At 41.8% G+C, this 23,960-nt stretch overlaps 2 protein-coding genes across 12 annotated transcripts in view; one reads left to right on the top strand and one right to left on the bottom strand.

Annotated features, from left to right (window-relative positions):
- ARMC3 (armadillo repeat containing 3) overlaps positions 1 to 21,433 on the bottom strand; it is a 61,255-nt gene extending 39,822 nt beyond the window's left edge. For 2 of the 10 annotated variants that reach the window (XM_081931623.1, XM_081931630.1), the window contains exons 1-6: positions 21,209 to 21,431; positions 19,803 to 20,003; positions 15,180 to 15,268; positions 13,089 to 13,137; positions 4,035 to 4,152; positions 1,068 to 1,193 (exon numbers count right to left, since the gene is read on the bottom strand). In XM_081931623.1, the coding sequence (XP_081787749.1) occupies positions 1,068 to 1,193; positions 4,035 to 4,152; positions 13,089 to 13,136 (292 nt within the window). In that variant the 5' untranslated portion in view covers position 13,137; positions 15,180 to 15,268; positions 19,803 to 20,003; positions 21,209 to 21,431. Of the gene's footprint in view, positions 1 to 1,067; positions 1,194 to 4,034; positions 4,153 to 10,906; positions 10,952 to 12,350; positions 12,389 to 13,088; positions 13,138 to 15,179; positions 15,269 to 19,802; positions 20,004 to 21,208 lie in introns of those variants that run through there. The other 8 variants (XM_081931624.1, XM_081931631.1, XM_081931629.1 and 5 more) reach the window with 8 other exon arrangements.
- PIP4K2A (phosphatidylinositol-5-phosphate 4-kinase type 2 alpha) overlaps positions 1 to 23,960 on the top strand; it is a 190,482-nt gene that overhangs the window by 70,709 nt on the left and 95,813 nt on the right. The gene's annotated exons all lie outside the window — the stretch shown is intronic.

Raw genomic sequence — 23,960 nt, 5'->3', positions numbered from 1 at the left:
ACTCCCACTCACTACTTTTGGCAACAATTTTGCAAAAGCTTTCATTCTAAACCTCTTTAAAACAGTTTTGAAAGTGCTGATCAATTTATTTTCATATTTAAGAACAGTCATAGTCCTCCGTCCTCCCCCAGTAGGTTTGGGTACATTTATCAAAGTTATATTGAAATGCAATGTTCTAGTTTCGGTGATGATTTCAAAATGTTTGAAAGACACAAGCAGACCTGGACATATTTGAAACCAGCAGCCTCATACCCAGTGTTGTTCAGGAATTCTAAGAAACCAAGACGTGTGAGCAGACCATTTGAATGGCAATGCCCATCAACTTGGGGGGGGGCAGACCCCTCAAGCATTTAAGGGGGGCAAAGGGACCACGGCCCTTAGCAGTTGGCTCCTATGGTGCCACCTGACTTCCTAGGCCAGAATAAGTATGGGTTGTTGTGGACATGCTGTAGCTGAAATGGCTTGTAGTACCCTCCCCTGATCAGAACCCCTGGTCTGTAGGGTTTTTGTTTCAAGCCCCATAGTGTCTGATGTAGGATTACAAAAGCTTTGAAGCACACCTCTTTTAATAAAACAGTGTGTGTCATTATTTGAGGTCAGGTCTGTACAACTGGTGACATGTCAAGTCAAATGCAGAAGTCAAACATAGCCCATCATTTGCATATTTCAACCTACCAGGTGCTTGACAACCACGCCTGCATTTGCAGTCTCAGGCAGGAAACAAAAAATATTTATTGAGCCCCCGATGGGCTGCCATATTTGGCAGTGGTTGCAGTTGGATGGCTGAGTAACAAGCTGTTCAGTCCTCATCTATGCTGAATCTCCACCATCAAGTACTAGATTACTGTTCTCTGTATAGGCCCTTCTTCCTTGCCCGGAGACTTGGTGGATAGTGATGCTGCTTCCAGTATAGTTGTTGGGATTACTCCATCAGTGTGATGATATAGGAGCCCCAAGATTTCAGATTAATTATTCTACTGTCATTCTACTGGACTATTATGATTTCATCAGTTGCACTTAACTTATTTAATATTGCTAGCAAATATAATTGTGCATGATTCTCTTACTGTGAGAAGCCATCACCCCAACTACCATGGTGGCATTTCTGCGGACAATAGGGTCTTCATGTGTAACTAATTTAAATAAAGGTTCCAGGGCTCCAAGGTCAAGAAGAGTCAGCTTATTTTCTTCACCTAGAAAGCAAATAAGAACATAAGAGGAGCCTGCTGGGTCTGGCAGTTCAGCATCCTGATCTCACAGTAGCCAACCAGATGCCTATGGAAAGCCCATAAGCAGGACTTGAGCACATGAGCACTCTCTCCTGCTGTGGTTTACAGCAAATGGTACTCAGGTACTCAGGTACATACTGCCTCCAATTGTGGAGGCAGAGGATAGCTATTATGACTGGTAGCCTCTGATAATTTATACCCATGAAATGGTCCCTATTGTCAGTGGTCTTTACTGTCAACACAAGATGAATAATAATATTAACAAGTGGGACCTGCAGCAGTAGTGTTTCAACACAGAGTGCTGCTGATCACAATTCCAGCCACTATTCCCCCTCCCTCCCAGTTTTCACCACACGAGCCCCACCCAATCCATCTGAATAGTCAGTAGCATTCTGCAGCCAATCAGAATCCACAGTCCTGTTGTGGCTGTTTTGGGATCCCCCTTCCACAGGGTTTTTCTTTAAAATGTATTTCATACTTCAGCAAATTTTGGATCCCCGTAAGTCTTCTGATACTTTCTCCTGTCCCCCTTTTGTGAATGAATGGTGCCATTTTGGTTACCGTATTTTTTGCTCTATAAGACTCACTTTTTCCCTCCTAAAAAGTACGGGGAAATGTGTGTGCGTCTTATGGAGCGAATGCAGGCTGCGCAGCTATCCCAGAAGCCAGAACAGCAAGAGGGATTGCTGCTTTCACTGTGCAGTGATCCCTCTTGCTGTTCTGGCTTCTGAGATTCAGAATATTTTTTTTCTTGTTTTCCTCCTCCAAAAACTAGGTGTGTCTTGTGGTCTGGTGCGTTTTATAGAGCGAAAAATACGGTACATAAACAATGGCACCTACAGTCTGAACACCAGAAATAGCATAACATTCCATTAACAGGGATGGACAAATCAATCTATTTCCAGTCCATGCACTTTTTGCATGTGCTTACTCATAAATCTGCTCTATCTTGATTCAGTGGAGTAGCATGGGTTACAAGCGCCCAGGGCAGGAAAGTATTGCACCCCTTAAGGCAAGTGTTGTGCCTCCATGTGGCGCTACTGCTATAGACTGAACTGTGGAGCCTCAGTGGGACATTCGTGTGCACCTCTTTGGGCTCGGGCACTACCACCACCATGACACAAGTCTTGCCGTCCGCCCACCTTCCCCACCAGCAAGGGACACTGTGCAGTTGAGATATGCAAGAGTCCATCCTCTCCCAGCTCCTCCTCGGTGTGCTGCTCAGGTGAGGTGGGCAGGTGGGGTGGGGAGCGCTTCTGGACAGGGTAGCAGCTGGAGGCGTGCCCATAAATTTTTTTCTGCACCAGGGCAATTGCCCAGCAGCTGCCCCCCCATGCTCCACCTCTGATCCAGTTTCCCCATTAATCTGTGAATTTTTTTTAATCCTCACAAATTTGTATTTCAATACTACTTTAATACAAAGTCTTAAATGTATTTTTCTCTTAGAATGCATATTTCAAGATTCATTTTGATACATTTTTGAGCTGTGTTAGAACATTTAGGATGTCCAAAAGCAGGCAGATAACCCAAGTGCTGACTCTCTCATTAGCATGGGAGGTACAGATAAGTCAGTTCACATTAACGTGAATTCAAGTCAGAATTCACAAAGATCAAAATATTCAAATGCTTCTAATAATAGTACTGGAGTCCTAGAGCACAAGATCTTCACTATATCATTATAAAGCTTTATCCTCCCACTTCAGCTTTTCTATCTTAAATCAAAGGGACATGGGTAGATTCTGACACACCCATGTACATGTGTGATTCAACAACAACAAAAGGTAAAATATATGTTGTCTAATGCTGACTTTGCTTATGGCTGCTTTTGAAAGTGAAGTTGCTTTCTTCACCCCACACAGAAACTAATGGGAAGATATTCTAGCACCTCAAAAACAGGAACAATGCCTTTGATGTTACAGCTGATTCAAACAGGCTTTTACTGTTCTCTCTTGAGACTAAAACAACTCAGAATATATGTGGTGCATAACAAGAAAAAGTGTTGTGTTTAAAATCTTGCTGCAGCTGAAGAGCTAACACAGGAGGTAGAAAGCATCTCACTTGCAGGGTTTTGTCTCAGCCAATTTTAAAGAAATGATCCCTCACATCCCTTCTACAGTGGTACAATTCCATAAAACGTGTGTCAAAAGCAGATGTCTGGATCAGCTGTAAGTCTGATCTGCCTAAGAAATTCCCTCGTCTTCATCCTGCAGAGGCTGCTCATGAGTCATGACTAGAGATGGACAAAATCTCTCAGTTTTGTTTCACTCAGTTTCTTGTTTTTCCAATCACAATTTCAGTTCTCCACATTTCTACATCAGTTTATAATTTTAAAAAGGGGTTCATGAAAATTCACCTGCTTTTTTAGTGCAAATTTATTCTAATATGTACATTTTGTATGCATTTTTATATATAAATTTTGCAAGCAATTTCCCCTCATGTTTTCACTTAAATATTCATTTTCATCCACACTTTCTCATAATATACACATTTTTGTGCACATGTGGGTGAAGAACTGCATTTCAAAATGTAGTGTGAATTTTGAAGGGTAGCTCTACTTTGGTTCACATATTGGTTTTGCAATCCAAACTGAAGCAAATTTCTATCTCATTTCTAGCCATGGCTCAGCTAATCAAGAGAGGAACCATATCACTGCACTCTGGATAGTATCTTGCATATACTTGTGACTTAAGAAATATTATGTAGCAGCAGCAATAATTATTAATGAAAATCTTTTGGTATCAAGCAGATTGATTAATGAGAAGAAAGACAAGACATGTGGTAAGATTTGATAACTGAAACATTAACCTTTTGTTGCAAATTTATAGATAGCTTCACATGCTTTAGACAAAACTTCCTCTTCAGGAGAACTGAGCATCAGCACCACAGTTGCAGCTTTCTTGCTTTCAACTGATAAAGGATCAAACTAGAAAGCAACATTATAAGATTATCAGCAAATGTGAAACATACAGTTCTTCAAAGTCCATTCTGGAAACTTATCATTGATGATACATAAATTAAACACTGGATATAATCCGATATTTCAAATTAGAATAGAAAGTCAGGATAGGGTTACTAACTCAAAGGCTTCTTTCAGTGGCTTGCTTCTTAGTTGCTTGGTTAGCAAGTCAGCAATTTAGAAAAGAGCCAAAATCACAATGGGGTTTGCCTGCAAATACTTTGAGCAGAAACATGTTGTTTTTAATTGAATGAGAAACATCATTGGTCCAGTTCACATGCAACTGTAAACCTTAAGCCATGGCTTACAGTGAACAAGCAGAAGGATGGTGCTCATTTGGGCCCATCTCTCTTCTCCCTGTGCTATGCGGGAATAAACCAGAGCACTGACTTAGCATTATGCACAAATCAGCATTCATGGTTTGCTTCTATACAAGCAAATCAAATGTGGAAGCCAAGGTTTGTTTTTGCCTTGCCACTTGTGGTTTGTTTGGAGCATTCAAACCATCAAAGGAGCAGGTGTGTGGTTTTGGGGGTTTTTTAAGGCTTTCCCTGGAAAAGAGAGTGACATGTCAACTAATACATCAGAAACATACAAACTGAGTCAAAATTGTTTCCTCATCACTAATACAAGTTCCCTCTACAATAAAAATACTCCCCATTGTAATTTATACATACCGTAAATTCTGGCGTATAAGATGACTTTTTAACCCCGGAAAAGAGGTTAAAAAGTTGGGGGTCGTCTTATACGCCAGGTATCTGCCCCCTGATGCTGCTGCGGCGGCTCCGTTCCATGCCGGGAGAGAGCCACCCATTGCAGAGCCTGCCCAATGCTGCTTCGGAAGCAGCAGCAGGGGCAGCTGGCTCGGCTCTGTGCCGGGCGGCTTTCTCCCAGCACGGAGCTGCCCAGCGTATTAGGCAACTGGGCTTATAATACGAACCCCCAAATTGCAGCTGCCAATTTGGGGGGTCGTCTAATATGCCCAGTTGCCTAATACGCCAGAATCTATGGTAGTTCACCATTAGCAATACCCCCCAAAAAAACGTTCATAAGCATCAAAATCCTTTAGGGTTTTTGTTGCTACTGAAAAACAAAAAAGTTGGATTCTTCTCAAACCTGGAAGTCCCCAGCCTTCATTTTGCCAAGTCTCCAAACTAATGAGTTTTCTTGATTTTCTTGTTTTATTTTTTTGTAGACCACTTTGAGGGGTTTTTCCTTTGTTTTGCAATCAAGCAATGTATAAATTTTATTAAATGAATGAATGAATGGCTGCTAAGACAAGGCTACGAGAATTCCATTTTGTGACACTAAGCTGCATCATAGAAAGAGATATTTGAGGCATTCTTTTTGTTTCTTTAATTATCTGTAGCTATTCAGAACAGCCAGTAATAAAACATTTTCCTTTGTCATCAGAAAGCACATAACAAATTCTGTTTTGTAACATCACATTCCTAAAGATCCCAAACCACCTACTATAGAGAAGTTATACTGTATAAACAATTTTCCAAATTAATAAAACAATTTCAAAAGCACCAACAAGCATCAACCTCACCCAGCAAAGCATGCATTTTCACTGATAGTTCTTGGTTCTCTTTTGTCTTAGGGTCGAATAAAGTTCCATATTGATAACAATTAACTGTTGTGAGCTGATAAAACTCAAGTTACATTTCTATTAAGATCAAACAAAGCATCCAGCCATATTGCCTCTTAACAGGAAGTTGCAGAAGTTCCTCTTGCTGCTCTGCATCTAGTTTCCAGGCTAGGACAGTCTCCAGACCAACCACAAGTCACAAACAAAGAACAAACCTTGGTTGTGGCTTGGGCTAGTATGGAGAGAGTTAAACCATGAGCCCTGAATTGGACATCATGCTAAACCAAACCATGCCCTTATTTCAGTGTGTTGCAGCAACAAACAACTGGCAAGGAGCAAATTGGCCAGGATCTTCTCCCTGAGAGCCAGCACACTCATGTTTAGCTATGCTTTCCACCTCCCCAAAATTGGTTCCCCCAACTTCTAATTTTGTATCATGCTCTAGCCCTGGAGTGAGGAACCTTTTGCAGCTCAAAGACCACACTCCATTCCAAGGACTGCATACCAGCAGTGGGCATGACTAGAGGTAAAAATGGGCAGCACAATGGATGCAACTCTTACCTTTATACAAAAGTCTACATTCTAGCCATACAAACCGTAGACCATTCTACACACACACTCACACACATCACTCTGTCCTCCATCCAGGCAAACAAAAGACAATCTAACAGTTCCAATGACACATTTCAGCCTGGCAAAAGGACTCAAGGAAGAGTGCAGAGGAGGGCTGGCAAGGGATGTGACCTGTGAAGGTGGTGTGGTCTCAGAAGAGTCCTGAGGACTAGATAGAAAGGCCTGGAGGGCGTCATGTTTCCTAGTGAGTGAAAAGGACAGGATGTTGAAAACTGGCTATATAACGTATAAAATTTAGTGATCTTGAAAAGGAAAAAGCTGACAGTGTGGTGCTGAATGGGATACTGTGGGCTCTGGACAGACTTAAGGAGTACTTAGGTGAGATAACATTTATTGTTGATAGGCTATAATCACATATAAACAGGGTAGTGAAGAACCTACAGATATGAGCAAAGCGTGTGAACTCAATATAGCGTCCACAGATAATTTTCAACATGAATTACACTTTTGTCACTCCTGTGTTCTTGCTCAACCAGCTCTCAAGGCCCTACACAAAAGGGTTTGGAAAAGTATGAATGGAGATCATTGTAAACTGCTTAATGAAGAACTCTGTTCAATGTGCAGGTGCAGTCGAAAAGCAAACAGGTTACTAGGGATACAAAAGGGGCGAAAAAGAAAGGGAGTATAAAACCATACAATTCAAATGCATCTGGAATTTGTACACAATGCTGGTTATGTCAGCTCAGAAAGAATATTGTTAAATGGAAGTAAGGATATCAAGAGTGACAGCTTAGATTATTGAAAGTCTTCTGAAGAACTGCTATCTGAAGCTAAGTAACATTAGCTTCAACACCAGTATAGAAAATAATGTAATGACACCAATATATATGCAGGACAGAATCTATTATTTTTTCTTTTTTATGATACAAACAAAATGGAAATAAGCTATAAGTGGGGAAAGTAGCTAATTCATTTCCCTCACAGAATGCAACTGAACAGTTGCAGAAGCTTTTGCATCAGGATGCGTCAATGCCATGGAGACTCTTTGTCTTGGGGTCATGGGTTCAAGCCCCACAATGGACAAAAGATCCCTGCATTGCAAGGGGTTGGACTAGATGACCCTCGTGGTCCCTTCCAGCTCTACAATTCTGTGAATGAAATGAGCTGAATAACATTAAATGAAATCCACATCTGTATGGACTGTAGCAAGTACATTTTATCTTTAGTACATTTGTAGCTGCAACAGTGGCATGTAAGCAAATATTGGCCAGGTTCATAGGTAACACTAAACCAAGCTATGGCTTAGTATGAACAAGCAAGGATGCTGGTACACAAAGCAAAGACCTCAGCTGATTTGCTCCTCCTCCAGTCCTGCAACTGCACTATCCACAGTTTAACATTATGTGAACCTGGGCTCATCGTTTTCTTGCTCCAAACAAATCATGTTCTTGGCTTACCATTCACAGTTTGCCTGGAGCAAGACAAATCAGGTAACACTAAGCCAAACCATGCAGTGGTGGCGGCGGCAGAATTAGTGTAGGAGCAAAGGGCATGCAAGGCACTTCTTCATTCACTCTTAGCCTTGTTTTGGCTTAATGTTATGTGGGAATGAGTCCAAAGAATCAGTATTAAAATTTTAGAGGATCCTACATGTGAGCTACTCCACCCTTTCCCCCCCTTTTTTGCTATGTGAAAAGGTAAAGTACATCACAAAAAAAATATAATTCAAAGTCTTAATGTGTTAATATGGATGGGCCCTCAGTGCATAGAGCATATGCTTTCCATGCAAATGGTGACAGGTTCAATCCTTGGCACCTCCAGGCAAGACTGTGAAAGCCTCCTGTCTTTAATGCTGAAGAGCCTCTGCCAGTCACTACAGATAGTATTAACCAAGACCAATAGTCTTGACTTGGGGTAAAGCAGCTCCCTGTGCCTTACAAAGGTTTATAGAAAGCAGCAGAGTATATTACCAGATAGCTTTCTGGGTTCTTGATTCTTCTACAATCCATGAGACTCTGATTGCCGTTGAATGGCTGTATGAATCTTAGGATTCGGACACCTGCCCTTTTCTTCCTATTAAACTTCCAGCGCCCTATGGCCAATGGCTAAACCAAAGTGGAGCCTGTTATGAATTTACTATATGCATTGGCAGATCCATACTGGCCCTGTAAGGTGGAGCTGGGTCCTGTGGTGGCGGCCACTATTCACAACCACCAATTCTGCAAAGTCTCTTCCTCTTTCACAGCATTCCACACACAGCCAGCTACGCTAATTTCAACAGAAATTTTGCACATCTTCCCACACATGCCCCTTTAAACTAATAGAAGTTTTGTACAGCGTAAGTGCTTGGTGGATTGCTCTCATAATGTCAAATGGGAGATTTAAAAGATTTTCCATACATTATGAATAAAGCTGGTGAAATGTTGCAGCTCCCTTGTGGATCCAAAGCATTCTTTAGGCAACAGGAATGACTTAATTGTTTGATGCCAGGCAAGACTCCAAGAAGTTTTTGGCAACATCAGTTTGTTGTTCTGCTCACTGGAGAGCCAGCAAAGCACTCTCTCTAGAAAATAATCTGAGCAAAGCAATCTCTCTCTATACAGCTAAATGCATTCAAAGATAGTGACAGAATTTGGCCATAGATTGCATATTCTGCACTACTACCTATAGTGGATATTCTAGTCTATAGTGGATATTTTTAAATATATTTTAAAAATAGAATGGCCCTTCTTGTGCTGTCTTCACAAAGGTTTCTATCTCAAAGGCCAGCTCTCCATGATGTCCGACCGGTCAAAGCACTGTCATGATTCAGCCATCTGGAAGCGATGCAAAATGTTCATTTCCATTTCTGACCTTTCTCAAACAGAGAGAGCTCTGCTATGAAATCCAGCTGTTCTGACCCTATTTAATAGATTGCTTGAAACCAACATAGTTTGAGAAAGGGCAAATCCTTCTAAAAGCCTTTCATTCTTCAGTTTAAATCAAACATTTTGGAATGCTTTACATTCAAACAACATTAAGCACTTTTATCATGCTCAATTAAAACAGTATCTCGGATCTGGACCAACTATTTTTTGCCAAGCCTACACCATGTCAGGTCCTGTCTACATTGTGGGAACAATTTTAAGAACGTTAATATGGTTAGAAATGCCAGTCTTTCTAGTTCTTGGTTCAACAGTGCATCTAACAGACAGATACTATGCATGTGTGCTCAGCTGCAAAAGCCACTGCCCTCAGGGGTCCTTTATCTTTTTATGGGAGAAGAAGAATGTTTTTGCCTGGCACCTAGAAATATGTAACAAAAGCTCCAGGCAGGCATTCCTGGGGAGAGCATCTCACAAACAGAGAACCACCACAGAAAAGGCCCATTCTTGTGTTGCTGCCCTTTGGAACTCTTGTGGAGGCAGCCCATGAAAACGTGTCTCAGGTGATGATTAAAGAGTCCATAGTGGTTCATATGGGGAGAGGTGGTCCTTGATGTATTGCGGTCCTGACGTGTTTAAGGCTTTATAGGTCAAAACCAGCACTTTCAATTGGGCTGGGAAACTAATTGGCAGTCAGTGCTGTCGGGCCAGGATTGTCATTATATGCTCAAACCATCTTGTACTGATGAGCAACCTGGCCGCTGAATTCTGCACCAACTTCAGCTGGGTTGCCTATCCAGACCAAAATTGTTGAGCTTTTTTTGGCAAAGTTGTTGAGCTACCCTGTATTCTGGGTATAATGTGTTGCAGTTATTTAATGCAGAGGTTACCACAGATGACAGAAGTTAGGCTGGCCAAAAGTGACAGATGGCTCTCCACTCCACCAAGTGCATATGTGCTTGTGGTAGTCAAGCTAATAGAAATAATGACAATTCATAAAGCAGACACACAAATATGGGGCTACATGCAGATCACAACACTTATGGATAATCTAATTTAGCAAGGATTTCTATACTAGTAAAGGTAAAGAGACCCCTGACCATTAGGTCCAGTGGTGACCGACTCTGGGGTTGCGGCACTCATCTTGCTTTATTGGTCGAGGGAGCTAGCATACAGCTTCCGGGTCATGTAGCCAGCATGACTAAGCCGCTTCTGGCGAACCAGAGCAGCGCACAGAAATGCCGTTTACCTTCCTGTCGGAGCGATACCTATTTATCTACTTGCACTTTGACGTGCTTTCAAACTGCTAGGTTGCCAGGAGCTGGGACCAAGCAATGGGAGCTCACCCCGTCGCAGGGATTCGAACCACTGACCTTCTGATTGGCAAGTCCTAGGCTCTGTGATTTAACCCACAGCGCCACCCGTGTCCCACATGTCTATACTAGACTAAGAGAAATATAAACTTTCACACTGGACAGTCAACACAGGTTTGTTGGAATATTTTACAGAACATACCACCAAGCCTGTAAGGACTAAACATTATTAGGCTAGAAGAGACGACTTTCATTGTTCAGCATGATATGATAGCAACAAAATAATTTATGCCTACTACTTCCAAGGAAGATCAAAAAGAGTAACTTTAAAAATACAAGATACTGATGACCACTCCCATTATAAAGAGCTCATAACCCACCTACTCTCAGCAGCCAGAAGCATCATAGCCAGACACTGGAACGACCTGTCAGGAGTAAACACGGACCAATGGTATCAAATAGTATGGGAAACAGCCTTACTAGAAAAACTAACCAATAAACTGAAACTGACATAGGTACAACTAGAAGACGCCTTCACCCTGATATGGCTCCCCTTTATCACATACATTGCCTGATAAGACCTCAACAAGAATCCACCGACAGCATGCGAACCAATCTGGCTAACCTGATCCAAAAATCCACACACACACCCACACTCCCACACATAAACAAATCTCAACCAAGGACAACCAACCACACCCTAGGCCACCTCAACCTCTCTCACGACAAAGGAAATACAACAATTGAATAGTAAGAGAACCCATACAAGGGACACTGAACCCATACAAGGGACACAAAACCCCACACATACACTAAGTAGAAGAACAGAAGAATTATCACCCCACCCCACGCACCATCCTCCACCCCCCTCTTGCCCCTCTTTTCTTACCAACCTAATACTGCATGCAATACTAATGTCTCACAACAAATGAAACTAATTTGTAGAAAACACAACTAGAAAAAAGAGACAATGAACGTATTTTTGTAAACTAAGAAATCTTTAATAATAATAATATAAAAACATTCTTTGCTTCAACATTTTTTACTTTATGGGGGAAAGCAGAAATCCTCCTTATGAATGGTTTCATTGCAATAATTGCAACAGAGGTAAAATAATGTTGGGATAGTTCTTCTAAAATATTCTTGAAAACCATCTTTTCAAACATCTTTTAATTTGCATAACAAGTTTAGAAATATAAACTGCAGTTTATAGTCCTTATATTTTAACTACCCGTGAATTATTCTTCTTCCAGTTTTATGAAACCTGAGAACAGTTCAATCACTTGAAAAAGAAACAGGATACCTGAACCTAGTTTCCACAAAAGGAAAAAGCCAGGTGTCCTTTGTAAGTGAATGTACTCCTCTCCTTGACTGGAAAGCAGCATACAGTGGTGGGAAACAGACTAGATCACCCAATATGCTTTAGATTTGGGTGAAAGTGAAATAATCTACTCCCATACCAGGTCCCTTCCTTCTGCTGCTTCTACTGAGGTTAAAAATGGAGCAGAAAGATTTGCACAAGTTGTGAAGGAAACGGTCAGGTGGCAGAAAAGAGGTACCGTATATTGGGCTAAGCTAGCACCTCCAAACTTGTACAGCTTTCGGGAACAATTTTATACATGGTATTCCATAGAGAAGAAAATGAAGAATTTGTTCCCACCATATTTTAATGTTCTCAGTTTTGAGCACTGAGGACTATTCTAAAATTTCATGAGATGGTGGAAAGATGTGCTTCAGAACATTCATGGAACAGATCAATTGCTGGAGTCATATGTTTGAAAACTGAAGCAACCATTTCAATTAAGATAGTGGGATTTTACTTACATCTTGATCCTTAGCATAGCAGATGATGTCAGTGGAACCTGTTTTTTCATGTAATGACATTGATTAGTTGAGCCCTTTTATACACATGTGACTTCATGCAAGCTGTAAATGTTTTATTTATTTAAATGTATATCCTAACCTTCACTATGTAGACTTAAGGGGGGCTACTTACAGCCTGAAACAACAAATAAGCCACATTGTGCACAACAACTCCAAGGCTCTAATCCTAACCCCACTTCCCCAGGAATAAGCCCCGTGAGCCCAGGGGTGCTATCTTTAAGGGGTGCTATCTTTAAGGGGCCAAGCCCTTTTGCTCCCCCCCCCCCCATATTTTTTCATAGGGGGATACCTGCATACTGTTTTTTTCTAGACCAAGGACAAAGCTCACATATAATCAGACTTGAGATCCACCTTTACTCCACAGGTGGTAACCCAATGTCCATAGTCAAAACCCAGAGATTATACTGTATATTCCTTTCTTTTCCATTCTTCTTATTCCAAGTAGAAAAAGGCCTACCGTAATATAATATTTTTCAGAAAATAAATGTGATTGGTCCCTCTGTTTACAGACACAGTCAAACTGAAACAAAAATGTTATTTATCTTTATCTTTACAAGACATTTTTAGAGGCAGAAGGGGAAGTAAGTGGGAGTAAAGATTGAAGGAGGAGAGCAAACTTGAATGTTATAATTTTGAAACATTTTCATTTTTATAGTGAGGAGTGTTTTATAAACTTACCACATCCTTGGGAGGAGGCTCCACTTCCTTTTTAATTTTTTTACCCATTCTAAAAACAAACAAAAGAGCAGATGATGAACAGACAAGCAATGTTGAGTGGACACAGTTTACACAGGGTTTCGACCATAATTCAGTAGACTTCATGGAATGATTGTTACTGGAGTGAGGAATGATTCTTAGATTTACTTTATCTGCTGAATGCAAGCTGTTAGCAAAAGCCTTTTATCTCTTGGCCATCCTGATGTAATCCATGGCTCTAGGAGTTGCTAAAGCAGTAGCAGCTCAATTTCACTTGCTTCAAAAAGCTCTTATAATGCCACTCACTAGCTCTTAAGGATGCTTTCAAACTTCAGAAATAACCAGATTTTGGTTGTGATAAGTGAGACCATTTTCTGCACTTACTGGAGTTTAAAAAATTTGGCTTTATTTTCAGATGCATTTTAAGGCAGGCACATGTACATTTACAGAAGTTTGCTGGCAATTTTTGCATTCACAGAGCTGTATCATTTACACATACTAATGGTGCATTTGGCCAACACTAATCAAATCTGTTCATATGTGTTTAGTGGAAAAATAAAAAAGGGGGTGGGTATTTATAGCATAGCCCAAAGCAGATGAGGCCAGAATGCCAGCAATTATAATGTATATTTATATTAGATCTCAGCTAGAATATAAAGTACACAAAAATTCAATCAGAGGAAGAACCATGAACATGACATACAACTCTAGTTATAATTGGAATCTGTGGTTGCAATTTATGAGCTGACTTCACAATGTGTACTATTATGAAGTGTAACCACTAAAACTCAGCAGGAGGTCTGTCAATTCTCAGTACAATATACAAGTCAGCACAGCAATGACATAAAGACAGATGGGAGCTTAGGAAACAGAGTGACTGCTATAAAAAAAGGCTTCAATTGAAATCATTGGTTCTGCATAGGAATATACTTTCAGCTTTTCTCTACAACTAAGCTCAGCAGCGTGCCAAAAGTAGAAACGTATACAATGATAGCTTCTTGAAAAAAAAGTTTAGATTGATAAATGTAATCGCGATTAACTTCTGCAATCTTTGTGCATGGAACATTTTACAAGTGAGAGATGGGTTTCCCAACCCTGTGTTACAAGGCTGAAGGAGTGTGTTTGATTTTCCTCTGTTAATTCTCCTCTATAAAAGCTGTACATAAACACACACATGGTCATTTAAACACATACACACAGACTCCAAAACACAGAGCGTGTATAACTGCAGAGGAAACACTTGAAAGGAGGGCTTGTCAGTAGAACTTTGACAGGAGAGCACGGGACGAGTTAAACCCATCCGTTTGCCAATTCTCCCTTGCCATTGCCTTCTCCTTATCCCTACATTAATGTTAATGTTTCTGTTTGAGCAGCATACGTTTGCCAGGATAGTATGTAGCTTTGCCCAAACCAACACAGCTAATCCATATATATGCCTACGATATATACAGTAGATATATTCATTTAATACCTTCACTTTCTTTTCTGTGCAAATTAAAATATATAGGCTTCCCACAGAAAACTGATTACCATTTTTATTTGATTTTCTCTGTGATCCTAAGCCCTGGCTCAACCTGATAGCACCAACTTTGAGTTTGCCAACCCACTTAAATGTATCACATATATGTAGCTGAAAAGCATAATTCTGCCTATAAGGGGAGCGGGGGAAGGGAGAGCTTTGTACAGTTATATAAGAAGCACTTATTTAAATAAGGAATTGATTCTCTAGAGCTGTTGACCCTGTGCTCTCATTTACACCTGTGCTAACTGAAGATCTAACCTCATCATCTTGAACTGATAAGTGACGATATAACCTTATCATCTTGAACTTATGTGAGGTTTTGCTCTATACAAGGTATAACTACACAAGCTCAGTGGTAGGGCTGGAGAATCAAATTTTCACCTTGGGATTTCATTTAGTGTGTTTTGAGTTATATAATTTCCCTGCTTTGGTACATCTAAACTGCATCCCCACACCCCCTCTCCCAGTTCAATAACAACATAAAAATGCACTAAGATTTGCAGGAAAAATATTGCTATGAAGCAACTATTTGTTTTCAGGAACTTAAGTACCTTTTTTACCCCACCGCCTATAACCAGGATCCAAGTCAATTGTCTTCTTTTCCTTGCTAGTTCACTGGATTTGTTCTATCCTCTAAAACCTGAAGCAACACAGGACAAGAAATGCTTTCATTTATTGGCTACAAAAAAAATGGGCATGTTATAATTAAGTGGAATTATTTCTGTTAATCACACAAATGTACACAGATGTTGAAAAATTATGAACCAGGAGTACTTTCCCCCTCAGTTATGCAAATTCCCAGTTGATTAGCATCATGATTGTATTGCTGATTATTTAGTCATTGTGCAGGCTTCTGTCTTTAGCAGAAACTTCCTGCAACAAATATGACTACTTCTTGGCCTCATCCTTTTCCCAGCTGTGTTTACATGACCAAGGCGAATCATATTTAATGTGCAGCAACAGAATCTATCCCAAACCTAACTTCTGTACTACACACATATATTCCTAACTGAACGAAGAGGAATAGGAGGATAACAGTATCCTCTTTTAGTGGTATATATAAACAGTGGTAAAAGGCATTTCCGTGCGCTCTGGTTTCCGTCATGGTGTTCCGTTGCACCAGAAGCAGTTTAGTCCTGCTGGCCATATGACCTGGAAAGCTGTCTGTGGATAACATAGGTTTTAACAATGCTTATGTCCAGCAGGGTAAATTCACATCAGAGAGTTGTAGGGTAGGAGAAGGAGACAAAACAATGCCACAGTCCACTCTCCATTCTGTAAACATGATTAAGGCAGGGGCGGAGGAAGGGGTGCGGTAGGGGTGCCTTCGGTGTCACCACTGAGGAGTGCCGGGCAGCACTCACCGCGGGGCATGCAACGCGCCCGAGCCATGCGTCTCTCCTGGAAGAGACGCGGTGCCTTCGGTGCACGCAGGCTCCGCGCTGTCCATACGGTCCGCCCGCTGCCTCCCCCCCCCCCGCTGTAGGGCAGCTGAGTGGGGGGAGACAGGCAGACTCCAGAGGCCCCATAGTGCGCACCGCCCCAGTGCACACCTTGCCCATGGCCGCACCGCCCCAGGCGTCCGAGCGGCTTCCCCTGTCGCTGGATTATGGGAGTGAGAATATTAAGAATGCATTGGTATGTAGTCTTATATATTGTCTGGGTCTTTGGTTCATTAAAGGTAATCATGCATGACATGACATGACATGACATGAATGAGTAGCATGCTAGTACAGATAATGCATTTGCTCCCACTTTGCTCCTCCCTCTGTACAACCAGGTAAACAAACCAGAAATGAATATGACTGCTGAATCTGGGATTCTCATCAGTTGTTCTTGATCAAGACAAAATCATAAACCAATTTTCAACAGGGATTTGTTGTTGGTTTGCCAATTCTGGTTTGTTTAAGAGTAATAAACCAGATTCCCGGGATCAAAAACCACTCAAAACTTTCCACTTACATGTGCTCATGCAAAGGGAGGAATAAAGAGGGAATGAAGGGGATGCCTACACCAGCACAGTGCAGTGGTACCTCAGGTTAAGTACTTAATTCGTTCTGGAGGTCCGTACTTAACCTGAAACTGTCCTTAACCTGAATCACCACTTTAGCTAATGGGGCCTCCTGCTGCTGCTGCACCGCCGGAGCACGATTTCTGTTCTCATCCTGAAGCAAAGTTCTTAACCTGAAGCACTATTTCTGGGTTAGCGGAGCCTGTAACCTGAAGCATATGTAACCTGAAGCATATATAACCCGAGGTACTACTGTACGCATTTACATTGTGGATTATTAAGCCGTAACTCATGGCCTATCATTGTGTGCAAACACACACAGTCACTAGAAGATCCTATCCCTAGTTGAAAACTCCAAAACCGAGCCTTGTAAGCTATTTCAAAAAGCAAACATTTTCACTGTGTGATGCAGTACAAAATATAGTCATTACTTGTTCATGAAATAAAATTAATGGAGACAGATGACAACATTTGGCTCCATTAATTTAACTTTGTTTGGGATAAAATTTGTAAGGGTTCGTAAGGCAGAATACAGATTTCTAGTGGATGTGACACTAGTAAACCACAGGGATAACACAAGCTGTGACAAACAATCTGAATGGAAAAATGATGTGTGAGATTTCCGATGTCTTGCTGAGATGCACAGCAAAATCCTTCTTCCCAAGAGGGAAAGACTTTAAGAAAAAGCGCTTTAATATAAACCTAAAATAAATGGAACATGGCAGCTATTCAATCACTAGCTTTAAATTAACAGCAGGGCAATTTTATGAAAAAGATGAGAGGGGCTGTCTTAAAAGCAAATCATATTAAAGGGTCACATAAACTAAAGAGCTTCTTAAAGAAGTGTCACTGTAATTAGATTAAGCCCTGCTTTCCATCTCTAAACCCAAAAATATATGGATGTTCCAGTTGTGTTATTTAATTCATGTTTGCTGCAGAAAGATACCCATTTCAGGTGCCGTTGAAAAGCAGGGTAATGCAACCACTCACGTGTAACAGTTGGTCTAAACTCTAATAGATACTTGCTTGATTAAAATAAAAACTCACCCCCAGTGTTAGGTAACATGGAATTATATTTTGATGTTGTTAAATCAATAAATACATACAACTAGGAAGTGGCTGTTTTCACTCTTACTCCTTTCATCAAAGTGCAAGTACATTGCTTCAAATCTTTAACAAGCAAGCTTCCATCCTGGTTGCTACATTTATCATCACAACTCTTAGGACCCCTTTCTTAACACCAGTTAAGTGTATCTCCTGAAGAGTTAGAGGGGTATCAAAGTTGTCAAAGACACAAGAGGAGTAAATTAATCAAAAGATATCAAGCATGGAAGAATACTTGGACTTGTTATTAAGGCCCATCTAACTTCTGTCAATAACATTAACAGGGATTGGACCCAGACAGAACTCAGTCAGAGCACAGGGCAGCCACACTCCAGCTAAAATCTTTTCTGTGAAAGGAGTGCCTTGCAGATGACTATCAGAGTGCCAGGGTGTATAAGGAACAATGAAGCACAATGGATGAACAATAACTTTTTGGTCTGATTGGCAACTGCCTTGTCAATCCTAATTGATTAGGCATTAGCAACCACCTAATTAAGGGAAAGGGACGCAGGTAGCACTGTGGGTTAAACCACAGAGCCTAGGACTTGCTGATCAGAAGGTCGGCGGTTGGAATCCCCACGACAGGGTGAGCTCCCGTTGCTCAGTCCCTGCTCCTGCCAACCTAACAGTTCGAAAGCACGTCAAAGTGCAAGTAGATAAATAGGGACTGCTCCGGCGGGAAGATAAACGGTGTTTCCGTGCGCTGCTCTGGTTCGCCAGAAGCGGCTTAGTCATGCTAGACACATGACCCGGAAGCTGTCTGCAGTCAAACGCCAGCTCCCTTGGCCTATAGAGCGAGATGAGCGCACAACCCCAGAGTTGTCCGCAACTGGACCTAATGGTCAGGAGTACCTTTACCTTTAATTAAGATTATGAGAAGATTTCATCCCCTATTACAACTGCCCCTCCTTTTCCTTCCTCTGTTCATGTCCACTGTTGTATTTAGGTTTAAAGCTCTTTATGACTGAGATCTGGCTTCTTATACCTGGCACTTTACAGAGCAAAACATCAATGACACTATATAAGCACACACATGTATATATTTGATACTATTCGGACAGATGCAAGGAAAAGGAAGTTTCTGCTAACAAGGAAGGTTCTGGTAACCAAAGCAGTGGTAGTCTTTGTTTGCTCAGGCCTATGGCACAGCATATATTTTATATGTAAAAGATCCCATTTCAAGCCCTTCTAGTCTTGGGTTAAAATGATATCAGATTGCAGGATGGCAACATACTTTTCTGTGCCTTGGAAAGCCTCTACTAATCAGAGTAGGCAGTGTTGAGTTAGATGGAGCAATGGTCAATTTCAGCATAAATTTCAATGTTTAGTCTCTTTCTTCCTTCACCCCTTCAAGTTCAGTGCTTGACAACAGGTAGCTTAAAACAACTGTTCAAATAATTACCATATTTTTCGCCCTATAGAACGCACTGGCCCATAGAACGCACCTAGTTTTTTGGGGGGGGGGAATAAAGAAAAAAAATTATCCCCCCCCAGTCACGGCTTCAGCGCGCCCTGCGCTCCAGGCAGCAGGCTGCTACCCGCAGGGCTCCCTAGGCTGCGGATATCTGCCCGAAGCGCGGGGTGCACTGCTTCAGCGCACCCCGCGCTCCGGACAGCAGGCTGCTGTCCGCAGCCTAGGGAGCCCTGCGGGAACTCCCGCGGGCTCCCCAGCTTGCTGATAGCTACCTGAAGCCTGGAGAGCGAGAGGGGTCGGTGCGCACCGACCCCTCTCGCTCTCCAAGCTTCAGCGAAAGCCTGCATTCTCCCCATAGGACGCACACAGATTTCCCCTTCATTTTTGGAGGGGGAAAAGTGTGTCCTATAGGGCGAAAAATACGGTAATTAATGTTCATGAATAAAATCTGAGAGCTACTCCAACCGATGTGGCATCCCTACCGAAGCAGGCAGTCAGTCACTCCTGTGCCAGTCCACATTACTAATGCCTGCACTGCATCACTCTTATTTTCAAACCTGTCTTTCCTGCCCTGGACACCCTTTTCAAATGCAGGGGCAGCCTTGAGTGGCAAAGATGACAGCATGAAATTGTAACACAACTGACCTCAACTGATTTGTTAGGAACTGGAAAAATGTACACTTCAGAAATGAATTACTTTCTAAATCCTCTGAAATCCTCCTCTGTAAGTCGGTATATTCCTTGCTTCTTTCCTCATATAGTTTTGGCTAAGCTGCTCTTCATTAAAGCAAGGCTCATTATGCAGCTACAGTGGAGATGTTCCCAGAGAGACAGAACTATCCCTACCTACAATGTTGGCAGGGAGAATATTAGCTCTCAAATATGGAAAAGGGAATACATATATGATAATAAAGAGCAAAGCAAGTAAAGCACAAAATCCTCAGATGTGGCACAGTGAGCCTAGTGAAGTCAAGAAAAAACCCTAGTTGAGCTGCCCAAAGTATAATCAAAATTGATCAAAGCTCATGTGGTCCCACTCATTCTTCCCCAGTGGCAGGTTTTGGTTTTTGTTTTAAATGGGATTAGGGTCAAATGGGATGTGGAGATACAGGATCAAAGAAGTAGAGAAGCGGAACAGTCAATCCCTCTCACAGGGAACTCAGAACTGTAGCTCTGGGAAGGAAATAGGAGCCTCCAAACAACTGTCCGAATCCTTAACAACAGCTCCAAGAATTCTTTGTGGGAAGCCATGGCTGTTTAAAATGGTACCATAGTGCTTTAAATGTGTCCAAAATGTGGGGGAAAAACACCTCCCTGCTCATCTCTGTCCTGCCAGAACAAGCAGAGTTGCTGCTTCTATGTTCAGTTGCACTCATACTTCTTCTGTGAAACCATGGCTGGGATTGGGCTAAGCAGTTATTTGAAATATATTAAATAAAATCATAGAATTATGGAGTTGGAAGGTACCTCAATGGTCATCTAGTCCACCCCCTGCAATGCAAGAATCTGCAGGTGGCCCGTATGGGGATTGAACCTGCAACTTGTCATTAATGGCACCATGCTCTAACTAGCTGAGCTAACTGAAAATAGTCCATTCTAATTCTTCAGCTTTTATTTTTTTCTTGAATTCATGCTTTTACATTGCCTTATGATTTGTATGAGTGTGTGTGTGTGTGTGTGTGTTCCGCTTGGGTATTATTTTCATGTGAAGCGGTATATAAGTTCTGAAACAAACATAAAACATTTGAATACTTGCAAAAAGGAAACTTTTCTTTTAAAAAGCAATTTCTTTCTTTCTTTCTTCCTCCCTCCCCCTCCCCTTCTCTCACACAAGGGAAACGCCTTTTCTGGAAGCGTATGCACGTTGTTGTGACACGTGTGTGCGTGAATCTCTAAACGCAATGAATACCCCCATCCCGTTTAAAATCGATTTGCCTTATTCATATGCTTGCTTTTTTTTCTTTTACAAAATTAATAAAACAGTTGCCAGTAAAACCCAGAGGATTCATCAACATATGATCCAGTTACCCGGGAATAAACATTTTCCTTGCCTTAGACGGCTTCCCAGCCCAGCCTCGGCCCGGAAAGTCTCACCAGTTCAGCGAGATCTGTACACTACTGTTTACACGGGTAGCTGCGTTCCCAAGAACCCACAACGCCTGTCCCCTCGCTCTTTTCCTAACGCGTCCGGCTTCTCCCGTTGCTAGGTTACACCACCAGGCGAGAGACTTCAGCGCATGCGTAACAGGAGCTTCCCGGGCCCGTAAAGCACAGAGTATAGGCGGGAGGAAAGCAGAACCCGCTGTAGACTTGCTCAAGTAGACTAGCACACCACTTACAGATTCCGGGTTCGCTTTGAACGCCATCTTTATTTCCGCTGGGGCGGGACTAAAAGCTTCTCATAGAAAGCAATGAGAGGGGCAGGAATTTAACGTGCCTGTGATGGAGCAGTAGCGCCTTCTCTCCACCACCCCAACAAAACGTGGCAGCAATGACAATTCTAGTACCCTTTCCAACTCAGGTCTTACGTATGGATTTTTATTTTTATTTTAACTTTGAAACATTTAAAAGCACAACAATCTGCATTCAGGTTTTCAGATTAAGATTGCTTTTACGTGCGTAAATGAATGTATATGCATGGCTTTTAATTGCTACCCATTCTGGTATTTCTTTTTGGTTTTTGGTTTTGTTTTCCACCGAAGAGCGAGATAGAAGTGTTTCAAATAAATAAACTGAGCCCTGGATTTTCTCCTGGGACGTGTGACTTTAGTAGGCTGATCGTTTCTTTTATTTATACCCCTCCTTTTTCCCTGATAGGGACTTATATTTACAGCAACCGTAAATGTGTGTGTATGGGAGACTTTTGGTTGGAACTCTAAACCAATCTCATCCTCAGCCGTCTCAGAAAAATTGAATCGTAACTTTAAATAACTTACTGTATCTCTATGTAGTCACTGTGCTGCTTCTAATGCTGTTGATGACGACGACGACGACACATGCGCAGTTACTAGCAGGGATCGGGGTTTTTGAAAGCTCAGAAGGAGAAACCTCTGCTCCTCCTGTCCGCCTTATTTTCTTGGAAACCCTTTTCGTTATCTCACGCCTACGCCACATTACAGAGGTGGTGTACAAGAGACATATGATCCAGTGTTAGTTCCTAAAACACCCACATTCCCTCTGGTACAAAATAACGCAGTTCGCTTTCGGAAATACAGTAATTCACACACAAACACATACTGCATTTTAATTTGTATATATGCGTGTGTGCATTTTAACCGCACCTTCCATAACGTGTTCTTTCCTACGCTTAGTTACACAGCTGTGAGCTCAAGATTAAACTGTCCAATTACAAATACCATCATGGACAGCAATAATGTGGATGCACTGCAGAATATCACAGAGCAACGTGAGCAGATTAAATCCACCACTAAAGTAGAATACACCAAACCATAAACTTTATCCATATTCTATTTCCTCATATCTGGGATTAAAACATAATGTTTCCAGGTCCAAAGGCAACACCATACAATCTTCCATACAGACATGGGACTCAACATCTTTCTTTTGAGAATTTGAACACTGGGACTAAAGTCCCCTTCCACCATAACCACCTTCACTCCCTTTAGCTACTCTTCAGGAACATACTGGCCCACCTTCAAAAGTGGGAGTGAAAAGAACCACCATCATTCTCTGTAAAATAAAACCAGTGCTTTTTTCTTTAAAAAATGTTTAGGGATACTCTCATTTTGACCCGAGAAAGCCACCATTTTATTGTTCAAATCGGGGAAAATAAATACAGCAAATGGACAAAAGTACAAAGATTCAAAAAATGTTTAGGGGTATGCATACCTCTGCATCTCCCCAGAAAAAAAAGCACAGAATAAAACCTTAATAAGATTGTCCCCTGCCCCTTGTGGAGCTAATGAGACTTTGCCTTCACCACTCCATAAACACAACAGAAAGGTCAGAACACGATTAAAAACATTTGTGTTCTGCTCTTCCTCCAACTTGCTCAGACACTATATGTGGCAATTTTATCCCAATTTATTTACGACAATTTTGCAACATAGGAACATGCCATTCGTCCATCTAGGGTTGGGAACCTGTGGCCCTGCGTACATTTGCTGAACTACGGTGCCCATCATCCTGACCATTGGCCATACTGGCTGGGGCTGATGGGAGTTGGAGTCCAACAACACCTGGATACCCATAGTTCCTCATCCATTGTCTACATTGACTGGCAGCAGTTCTGCAGGGTTTCAAATGGGACATTTCCAGTCCTACCTGGAGATGCCAGATTGAACCTGGGACAGTCTGCATGCAAAGCAGATAACTATTACCAAGTGACAAACATTCCCCTATTAGCTGTTGTCCTTCTCCTTGTTCAAGGTAGGTTAGGATGTTTGTGCTACTGGCCCAAGATCACCCCATAAGCCTCTTAGCCCGAAACCAGATCTCCTTTGTTCAAGTCCAACAGAGGCAGCTTTAGGGGAGCACAACTGGTTCAATTGCACTGGGTGCAGAGCCTCAGGGGTGCCACAGAGGGCATCTCAGCTGTGATGTAGACTGGAAGGTGATGGGTGGGGGCTGAATTTTGGCGTCGCACAGGGTGCCACTGAAATTTGAGACTCCAAGGTCCGCCACTGAGTCCGACACCAGTGCTAACCATCAAACTGGGTGAAATCATCCCACCAGTTCACATGCTTATTGAGGCATTTTGTAACTGAAGTGCAGGAGGAATTGACGATTCTACTCATCTGAAAGGTGTGGTTACATCCAGGGTAATCATTTGTAGGAGCTAAT

The sequence above is a fragment of the Podarcis melisellensis genome, assembly GCF_964234715.1.
Source record: "Podarcis melisellensis genome assembly, chromosome: 12".
Lineage (NCBI taxonomy): Eukaryota > Metazoa > Chordata > Lepidosauria > Squamata > Lacertidae > Podarcis > Podarcis melisellensis.
The sequence above is the reverse complement of the archived record's forward strand: the minus strand, read 5'-3'. Positions and strand labels throughout refer to the sequence as shown.